The sequence below is a fragment of the Oncorhynchus gorbuscha genome, linkage group LG22, assembly GCF_021184085.1.
Source record: "Oncorhynchus gorbuscha isolate QuinsamMale2020 ecotype Even-year linkage group LG22, OgorEven_v1.0, whole genome shotgun sequence".
Taxonomy (NCBI): Eukaryota; Metazoa; Chordata; class Actinopteri; order Salmoniformes; family Salmonidae; genus Oncorhynchus; species Oncorhynchus gorbuscha.
The window spans coordinates 35,871,027-35,881,996 of NC_060194.1; the positions used below are offsets into that span (position 1 = coordinate 35,871,027).

Here is a 10,970-nt window from a genome sequence, read left to right on the forward strand (position 1 = left end):
GTGTGTGTGTGTGTGTGTGTGTGTGTGTGTGTGTGTGTGTGTGTGTGTGTGTGTGTGTGTGTGTGTGTGTGTGTGTGTGTGTCTGTTTCCTGTGCATTATGTAGCCCTACAGTATGTGTTTTTACTGTGTGTGTGTGTGTCTCTGTTTCCTGTGCATTATGTAGGCCTACAGTATGTGTGTTTACTGTGTGTGTGTGTCTCTGTTTCCTGTGCTTTATGTAGGCCTACAGTATGTGTGTTTACTGTGTGTGTGTGTGTCTCTGTTTCCTGTGCATTATGTAGCCCTACAGTATGTGTGTTTACTGTGTGTGTGTGTGTGTGTGTGTGTGTGTCTCTGTTTCCTGTGCATTATGTAGGCCTACAGTATGTTTGTTTACTGTGTGTGTGTGTGTGTGTGTGTGTGTGTGTGTGTGTGTGTGTGTGTGTGTGTGTGTGTGTGTGTGTGTGTGTGTGTGTGTGTGTGTGTGTGTGTGTGTGTCGCTGTTTCCTGTGCTTTATGTAGCCCTACAGTATGTGTGTTTACTGTGTGTGTGTCTCTGTTTCCTGTGCATTATGTAGCCCTACAGTATGTGTGTTTACTGTGTGTGTGTGTGTGGCTGTTTCCTGTGCTTTTTGTAGCCCTACAGTATGTGTGTTTACTGTGTGTGTGTGTCTCTGTTTCCTGTGCATTATGTAGGCCTACAGTATGTGTGTTTACCATGTGTGTGTGTGTGTGTCGCTGTTTCCTGTGCTTTTTGTAGCCCTACAGTACGTGTGTTTACTGTGTGTGTGTGTCTCTGTTTCCTGTGCATTATGTAGCCCTACAGTATGTGTGTTTACTGTGTATCTGCTTGTGCGTTCTATGTGTTCTCTACATTTATCAGCATAAAGGGGTGCAAATTTGGACACAATCCTGTCATACCAGAAACAGTTGAAACAACAGACAGACTTTATTGTAGCTGCAACATTGCATGATTGTGAGTTAAAGTGCCTCCTGTACCTTCCTAAGGACAAACCTCGCACTACGGCTTCATACACATCCAAATTGGTCACATGATTTAGGTCATTATGCAGTTTACTTAGCTGGTCCCATAAAAAGATACCATAAAGATATATTTATAATGACATAATTCTTAACTTACTGCAATACACATCCATTTGAAATGAAATAAATAAAAAAGGATAGTAGTGTGCAAAGACACGAACTGAAGCTCTTTGATTTACCAATGAGTTCCCAAAACGCTGAAGGTATATAATACAGACAGTGTAAGTTACTATATTACATTCATGTAATTATATTCCTGTCAGACAAGATCTATTTCTTTATAATCTCATAATAGTTACGTATCATACAGACAATCTGATCACTGCAAAATATTCACTTTCTTTGGCTCACAAATTCACTATAATATAATTGATGAATTATTATTAGAATCTACAGATTACATAGAGGCTATAGAATATCAATCAACGATACTCATACAAATGGAAGAAAATACTTGACTTTTAAAACACTCGTAATGCTATAAATTAAGCATATTTATATATATCATTATCGTGTTAATATTTAAACATTTTCAAAAATGGTCACATACTGTTTGGTCATTGCTGTCCGGGATACTTGGAACGTCCTTACCCCATTGAAGTAGAACTTTGAAATGGTTAAGTAAAGGTTTAGGATTGGGTAAGGGTTATGGTTAAGGTTAGGGTACGGGGTTAGGGTTTAGGGTAGGGACGTCCCAATGAACCCGGATAGCACTGACCCATACTGTATGCTTGTTTCACACACGCAAGGAGATCGTTTTCTACACGCTGCAAGTAGAAGTCGCTTTTAGACAAAGATCTAGGATCAGCTCACCCTCCCCCCAAACCCTAATATTAACCATAAGGGAGAAAAACATAACAGTGACCCTCGATCAGTATACAGGGGCAACGTCATCTGACAGTTAACACTAAGGTCATAGTTCAAAGGTCAATACAGCATTAGGTTACAGCACAGGGTACACACACTGTTACACACACTGTTACACACACACACACACCTCCACAAAACACATACTGGAGTTCAAGGTTTAACACTTTGAGTTGGTACATCTGGCTCTAGAATGATCCTATATATACACTGAGCTCAAATTAAGTATCTCATATATCACAATATCACAATACACTGAGTGTATAAAACATTAAGAAGACCTGCTCTTTCCATGACATAGACTGACCAGCTGAATCCAGGTGAAGCTATGATCCCTTATTGATGTCACTTGTTAAATTCACTTCTGTCAGTGTAGATTTTTTATTTATTTCACCTTTATTTAACCAGGTAGGCTAGTTGAGAACAAGTTCTCATTTGCAACTGCGACCTGGCCAAGATAAAGCATCCACAGATGAAGAGGAGGAGACAGGTTAAATAAGGATTTTTAAGCCTTGAGACAATTGAGACATGGATTGCGTATGTGTGCCATTCAGAGGGTGAATGGGTAAGACTAAAGATGTAGGTGCCTTTGAACAGGGTATGGTAGTAGGTGCTAGGCACACCTGTTTGTGTCAAGAACTGCAAAGCTGCTGGGTATTTCACACTCAATAGTTTCTTGTGTGTATCAAGAATGGTCCACCACCCAAAGCACTTCCAGCCAACTTGACAACTGTGGGAAACATTGGTTCAACATGGGTCAGCATCCCTGTGGAACATTTGACACCTTGGGGAGTCCATTCCCCGACGAATTGAGGCTGTTCTGGGGGCAACATGTGTACACTATACTATTTGTGCTCTCAAGCATTTCTTTGTATTTACACACACACACACACACACACACACACACACACACACACACACACACACACACACACACACACACACACACACACACACACACACACACACACACACACACACACACACACACACACACACACACACACACACACACACACACACACACACACATACACACACACACACTGATGTAGATGGTTTCCCTGTGTTACGTTACCATGGTTCCTCTTATGAATCTTCTGTACAACACAGATAGACAGATGACTACTGGATGACTGAGGGACTAGAACACAAACACACAACACAGGACTCTACACACGTTAGTAAAAATGTAGTATCGCAGTGTGTACCACATTGAAGGCTCTGGTTTACACATTATACCTATGGAGAGAATTGTTTAGGACAAATCAAGAGCATCTAAAAATTATTATAATTGTTTTTTATCTCAGAGCCGATTCTTATGGTCACAGGTAAAACATTGAAAACTACCATTTTGGCCTCTGCCCACTGGGGTGGCACTGTTTACAGGTCATGCCCCAGCCTCTCGATTTCGTCAATGAGGAAGTCGATGTCTGACTGGAGGGCTGCGGGGTTGGAGACGACCATGCGGAAGAAATTGACCTTCTGGCCCTGAGGCTGGTAGCCCACCATGGTCGTCCCTGACTCCATCATCATTGCCTTGATCTTGGGCGCCACCTGAAGCGCGGGAGGGGAATTGAACATATTTAGAACTCTGAGATAATGTTTAATGAAAAGTTGAAAAGTTAGAATATTGCATAACACTTACCTTGTGAAGTTTTTCTCGATACTCCACACTGTTGTGTTCCAAGCCTCTCAGACTGGGTGGGATGTACCAGAAACACACGTTGGTGTGCTGGGGCTACAGAGAGAAGACACTCATTTGGAATAGTTGGACTTATGGAACTAAAAAAGGAAGGAAAGAAGGATGGAAGGAGGGACGAGAGGATAGAGGACAGTATCTTACCACTCCCTGGAACACCATCTCGTATCCCTGTCTGTTTCTGATCTTGTCGTAGAGGTACTGAGACAGGTCCAGACACTTGTCAATGTGCTGCTCAAACCCTATAGTGCCCTGTGGAAGAAGGAGACTATTACAAACCCTATAGTGCCCTGTGGAAGAAGGAGACTATTACAAACCCTATAGTGCCCTGTGGAAGAAGGAGACTATTACAAACCCTATAGTGCCCTGTGGAAGAAGGAGACTATTACAAACCCTATAGTGCCCTGTGGAAGAAGGAGACTATTACAAACCCTATAGTGCCCTGTGGAAGAAGGAGACTATTACAAACCCTATAGTGCCCTGTGGAAGAAGGAGCCTATTACAAACCCTATAGTGCCCTGTGGAAGAAGGAGCCTATTACAAACCCTATAGTGCCCTGTGGAAGAAGGAGACTATTACAAACCCTATAGTGCCCTGTGGAAGAAGGAGACTATTACAAACCCTATAGTGCCCTGTGGAAGAAGGAGACTATTACAAACCCTATAGTGCCCTGTGGAAGAAGGAGAATATTACAATGATTTATTTAGGGATGTAATTACAGATGTGCCAGCTGGGAATGGCATCCCTATAAGTGAGGAAACCTCATTGTGGGCTGGGCCTATACTGTATGTAAATGGAGGGCTGGATATGACCTACACTGGCTACACAAGCTCACCTTGGCCTTCCACATGAGCCAGAACTTGAAGATGTCAACGTGTCGGCCACACTGGATGGCCTTGTCTCCCGTGTCATAGCTGACATCATACTGTTTATCGGGCTGGAACAGGTACCCAGCACACATCGAGTTACAGCCTGCCAGAATACCCTACACACAGAGAGAGAGCAGGGTTAAAGTGTGTGTGTGTGTCACAGGAGAATGATAATGTCTGGAACGGAGTGAATGGAATGGTATCAAACACCTGGAAACCTTGTGTCTGATGTATTTGATACCATTTCACTGATTCCACTCCAGTCATTACCACAAACCCGTCCTCCCCAATTAAGGTGCCACCAACCTCCTGTGGTGTGTGATGTGTGATGTGTGTGTGTGCGTGTGTGTGTGTGTGTGTGTTCCTCACCTTTTCTCTGACTAGGATGGCGGAGCACTGTAGAGGCACTCCCATCATCTTGTGAGGATTCCATGTGACAGAGTTAGCCCTGAGAGAGGAAATGCAGCTGTTAGTGTGTGTGTGTGTGTGTGTGTGTGTGTGTGTGTGTGTGTGTGTGTGTGTGTGTGTGTGTGTGTGTGTGTGTGTGTGTGTGTGTGTGTGTGTGTGTGTGTGTGTGTGTGTGTGTGTGTGTGTGTGTGTGTGTGTGTGTGTGTGTGTGTGTGTCAGTACCTCTCTACTCCGCTGAACTTATGGCGATGCTTCCTGGACATCAGAAGACCACCTCCCCATGCACCCTGGAGGAAGAACACACAAACCATTAGATCAATTGGACAAAACATTATTGTCCCGAAACACACAGACGCATGCACACACGCACACACGCACACACACACAGTCCTCACGTCTACGTGCAGCCACATGTCGTATTTTTCACAGATGTCAGCGATCTCATTGATGGGGTCAAATGCTCCGTAGACTGTAGAACCAGCTGTAGCGTTCACAAACAGAGGATGGTGACCCTGGAGGAGCACAATATCACAGAAATCACAATGGGATGGAAGCTTTCATGTGAGAAACAGAGAGATAGAGAGGGAGAGACAGAAAGAGAAAGCAAGAGAGAGGGAGAGAGAGAGAGAGAGAGGCAGAGAGCGAGAGAAGGGGAGGAGAGAGAGAAAGACTCACCTTCTGCTTGACATCAAGGATCTTAGCTTCTAGATCAGCAGGAATAACTCTCCCCCTGAGAGAGAGCAGGAACAGAGATCCATCTTAATGTACGTTGTCGTTCAAAAGTTAGAGGTCACGTCGAAATGTCCTTGTTATTGAAAAAGCATCTTTTTTGTCCATTAAAATAACATCAATTTGATCAGAAATACAGTGTAGACATTGTTAATGTTGTAAAACTATTGTAGCTGGAAATGGCTGATTTTTAATGGAATATCTACATAGGCGTACAGAGGCCCATTATCAGCAAGGACAAGTACATTAGAGTGGCTAGTCTGAGAAACAGACACCTCACAAGTCCTCAACTGGCAAGTTCATTAAATAGTACCTGAAAACACCGGTCTCAATGTCAACAGTGAAGAGGCGACTCCGGGATTCTGGTCTTCTAGGCAGAGTTGCAAAGAAAAAGCCATATCTCAGACTGGCCAATAAAAATAAAGTAGTAAGATGGGCAAAATAACACAGACACTGGCCTGAAGGCCAGCTTCCTGGAGTCGCCTCTTCACTGTTGACGTTAAGACTGGTGTTTTGCAGGTACTATTTAATGAAGCTGCCAGTTGAGGACGTGTGAGGCGTCTGTTTCTCAAACTAGACACTCTAATGTACTTGTCCTCTTGCTCAGTTGTGCACCGGGGCCTCCCACTCCTCTTTCTATTCTGGTTAGAGTCAGTTTGCACTGTTCTGTGAAGGGAGTAGTACACAGCGTTGTACGAAATCTTCAGTTTCTTGGCAGTTTCTTGCATGGATGTGTTTGTGAGTGTGTTTTTTTGTGTGTGTGTGTGTGTGTGTGTGTGTGTGTGTGTGTGTGTGTGTGTGTGTGTGTGTGTGTGTGTGTGTGTGTGTGTGTGTGTGTGTGTGTGTGTGTGTGTGTGTGTGTGTGTGTGTGTGTGTGTGTGTGTGTGGTTCTAGTGTACCTCTCATCTGTGCTCAACAGGACCACGTTCTCAGAACCAAAGCCCAGAGCTGCCCCGGCCTTCTTGATAGAGTAGTGGCTCTGTAGGAATACAGGAACATACCGGAACATAAACAACTTAAAACCTTAATTTCTTCAAATGTGTTTGTGTGTGTGTAGCTGTGTGTATGCATGACATACATGTTCTGATGTGAAGAGCACCAGGCGGGGAGCGGCAGACATGCCCTTAGTCTTGACCTCTGGGAAGTACTTGTAGCGAGCAATCATCACACTGTACATGTTAGAGATGGCGCCCCCTGTGGATGGAGAGGGAATGACTGGTCAGTCCATGACTGGGACAGCAACTAGTCCAACACAGAGAGATAGAACCAGTCGTCACTCTTATTCCAGTGTATGCCCGTCTGCCCGCTGAAAATCTTTAAGGTTAAGGATACTATAGTTATTACGTTTCACATTGAATTTATTAATTACAAAAAGGTAAGACGTGTTTTTATAAAAAGTCTGGTGCTGCTCTGCACACACAAGCTTGTTAGCTAACTAGCTCATTTTGGTCGAACGTTAAACCAACTCTCTGGATTTTAAAGACGTTCAAAGTTCCTTCATAGAAGCTGGTCCTCCATAGGTATAATTCTGTGGGCCTACTTCAAACAATGCATAACAACAAGATGTCCGGAGCGTCAAAGAAAGCCTCCTCCTCCAACCAGTCGCACCTCGTACCTCATACTTGTCTGTCGAATGCATGTAAACAACTATAGCTTTTCCTGTCAAGCTAAATCTAAAAAGAAAAATGTTTATTTCAGAGGTTTGAAGAGGAACAGAAAGCAAGAATATCAACAGTTACTTTTTGGGGGTTTGAACCGGTTCAGAACTTTATTCTCCTGGTCGGAACAGAGGATTGGAACTAAATGAATAATGGTTCTGTTCATTATTGTAAATAATGGGTTCCAACCCCTGGACAGAACAACCTCATATTTTCAATATAAAATGACACATTGCGACATGAAAGGACAATTTAAGGTATAAGCTGTCATTGTAAATAAGAATTAATTCTTAACTGACTTGCCTAGTTAAATAAAGGTTCAATAAATACAGATAAATACAATGAAGTCATATTGTACGTTATCAATTGAATATTGTAAAGGTATCAAACGGTACTGGACATGTAGAAACATACATCCTGACCTCCCTTGTAAAATAGACCTTGTTGTCAATGGGACTCCCTGCTAAAATAAAGCTGTGGAAACAAACATAAAACACACACGTAGACCCGAACACAGCGGCTCTCTCTTCTACATACCTGGTGAGAATATGCCGTCCCCCTCTCCCGAGGGCCAGCCAATCATCTCTCTCATCTTCTTCAACGTCAGCTGCTCCATCAGGACAAACACTGGAGCGATCTCATAGGTGAACCTGCCAGTCAATATATGAATCCATGAATCAATCAATCCATACATACAGTTGAAGTCAGAAGTTTACATACACTTAGGTTGGAGTCATTAAAACTTGTTTTTCAACCACTCCACAAATTTCTTGTTACAAACTATAGTTTTGGCAAGTAGGTTCGGACATCTACTTTGTGCATGACACAAGTCACTTTTCCAATAATTGTTTAGAGACAGATTATTTCACAGTATCACAATTCCAGTGGGTCAGACGTTTACATACACTAAGTTGACTGTGCCTTTACCCAGCTTGAAAAATTCCAGAAAATGATGTCATGGCTTTAGAAGCTCTTTATAGGCTAATTGACATCATTTGAGTCAATTGGAGGTGTACATGTGGATGTATTTCCTGAAGGCCAACCTTCAAACTCAGTGCCTCTTTCCTTGACATCATGAGAAAATCAAAAGAAATCAGCCCAAAGAATTGTAGACATCCACAAGTCTGGTTCATCTTTGGGAGCAATTTATAAATGCCTGAAGGTACCACTATACAAACAATAGTACGCAAGAATAAACACCATGGGACCAAGCAGCCGTCATACCGCTCAGGAAGGAGACGCATTCTGTCTCATAGAGATTAACCTACTTTGGTGCGTAAAGTTCAAATCAATTCCAGAACAACAGCAAAGGACCTTGTGAAGATGCTAGAGGAAACAGGTACAAAAATATCTATATCCACGGTAAAACAAGTCCTTTATATCGACATAACCTGAAAGGCCGGTCAGCCAGGAAGAAGCCACTGCTCCAAAACCTCCATAAAAAAGACAGACTACGGTTTGCAACTGCACATGAGGACAAAGGTTGTACTTTTTGGAGAAATGTCCTCTGGTCTGTTGAAACAAAAATAAAACTGTTTGGCCATAATGAACATCGTTATGTTTGGAGGAAAAAGGGAGGCTTGCAAGCCGAAGAACACCATCCCAACAGTGAATCATGGGGGTTGCAACATCATGCTGTGGGGGTGCATTTCTGCAGGAGGGACTGGTGCACTTCACAAAAATAGATGGCATCATGAGAAAGGAAAATTATGTGGATGTATTGAAGCAAGATCTCAAGACATCAGTCAGGAAGTTAAAGCTTGGTCGCAAATGGGTCTTCCAAATGGACAATGACTCCAAGCATACTTCCAAAGGACAACAAAGTTAAGGTATTGGAGTGGCCATCACAAAGCCCTGACCTTAATCCTACAGAAAATTTGTGGGCAGAACTGAAAATGTGTGTGCGAGCAAGGAGGCCTACAAACCTGACTCAGTTACACCAGCTCTGTCTGGAGGATTGGGCCAAAATTCCCCCAATTTATTGTGGGAAGCTTGTGGAAGGTTACCTGAAATGTTTGGCCCAAGTTAACCTGTTGAGTGTAGGGGGCAGTATTTTGTTGTTTTGATGAAAAACGTACCCAAATGTACATAAACATTTGGTATGCTTTCGACGAAAGGCTTTTTTGAAATCTGACACGCCAGGTGGATTAACAACAAGCCAAGCTGTGTTTTGCTATATTGCACTTGTGATTTCATGAAAATTAAATATTTTTAGTAATTTAATTTGAATTTAGCGCTCTGCAATTCAACGGATGTTGACGGAAATGATCCCGCTAACGGGATGGGTGCATCAAGAAGTTAAACAATTTAATGACAATGCTACCAAATACTAATTGTGTATATGTAAACTGGGAATGTGACAAAAGTAAAAGCGGAAATAAATCATTCTCTCTACTATTATTCTGACATTTCACATTCTTAAAATAAAGTGGTGATCCTAACTGACCTAAGACAACAAATTTTTATTAGGACTAAATGTCAGGAATTGTGAAAAACTGAGTTTAAATGTATTTGGCTAAGGTGTATGTAAACTTCTGACTTTAACTGTACATCTATCGATTCACTTAAAACATTGTATGTTGTAAACACAAACATCTATTGACAATTGCAACATTTTGCTTAAAATGTTTCAGTCACATATACCTTTGATCCTTCTCCTACACACATGCTATCGAGCTAAGACTTTACTTCTGGTGAAAAAAAGTAAAAAAATATTCAGGATGTTTTTTTTGCATGGCTAAGCTAAGCTGAGAACCCAGAGCTCCATTAAATTAGCCACACACACACACACACACACACACACACACACACACACACACACACACACACACACACACACACACACACACACACACACACACACACACACACACACACACACACACACACACACACACACACACACACACACACCTTCTGACAGAGTTGAACTAATTAAAATATGTCTGATGTGAGATAGAGCGCAGACATTCATATTCAAATTCCTATAAAGTTTCAGCCAACGTTTAATTAAAGCACACAGAACTCTGATAGCCATCTGTCAATCTCAATGGAGGCTTTTGATGAGACCAGCTGAAGTGTGTGTGTGTGTGTGTGTGTGTGTGTGTGTGTGTGTGTGTGTGTGTGTGTGTGTGTGTGTGTGTGTGTGTGTGTGTGTGTGTGTGTGTGTGTGTGTGTGTGTGTGTGTGTGTGTGTGTGTGTGTGTGTGTGTGTGTGTGTGTGTGTGTGTGTGTGTGTGTGTGTGTGTGTGTGGGGAGGGTTTCTGTTGGGGAGAGATAAGAAAGCTCAAATCTATTTCCTGCTTCAGAGAGTGGAAAGCGAGAAAGAGAAAGAGAGAGAGGGAGCACCGGTGCGGAACCAATGGAATGGAGAGAAAAGGACGACAAGAAGCAGACGAAGGGACAGAGGGAGAGAGGAGAAGGAGAGGACAATAGAGAAGCTTTTATTTCAATCTCTATTGAATGTTGTGGTTTTATCATTTCATCATTTCAGAAAGATAGGGCAAAGAGTCTCCAGGTTGGGTGTTACATACGTACAGTATGTGTTTGTGGGTTGTGTGAATTTTGGGGCCCTAAGGCTATGTCCCTCTGATGTATGACCCCCCCGTTGTGTAACAAAGACAGTTACACAACAGACACACGTCCCCCATTCTTCCCTTTGCAGGCCCCTCAACCCCCCTCCTCTTAACTGGGGACAGGGAAAGCAGCACCGAT

At 42.7% G+C, this 10,970-nt stretch overlaps 1 protein-coding gene across 6 annotated transcripts in view; it reads right to left on the reverse strand.

Moving 5' to 3' along the window:
• Window positions 1–2,901: 2,901 nt before the first annotated feature.
• LOC124010033 (glutamate decarboxylase 1-like) overlaps window positions 2,902–10,970 on the reverse strand; it is a 33,816-nt gene continuing 25,747 nt past the window's right edge. For 5 of the 6 annotated variants that reach the window (XM_046322351.1, XM_046322352.1, XM_046322348.1 and 2 more), the window contains 11 exons: window positions 7,795–7,907; window positions 6,678–6,793; window positions 6,499–6,578; window positions 5,546–5,600; window positions 5,266–5,382; window positions 5,093–5,157; window positions 4,832–4,910; window positions 4,429–4,578; window positions 3,738–3,845; window positions 3,540–3,632; window positions 2,902–3,448 (listed from right to left, as the gene is read on the reverse strand). In XM_046322351.1, coding sequence (XP_046178307.1) covers window positions 3,275–3,448; window positions 3,540–3,632; window positions 3,738–3,845; window positions 4,429–4,578; window positions 4,832–4,910; window positions 5,093–5,157; window positions 5,266–5,382; window positions 5,546–5,600; window positions 6,499–6,578; window positions 6,678–6,793; window positions 7,795–7,907 — 1,150 coding nt within the window. In that variant the 3' untranslated portion in view covers window positions 2,902–3,274. The other variant, XM_046322353.1, reaches the window with a different exon arrangement.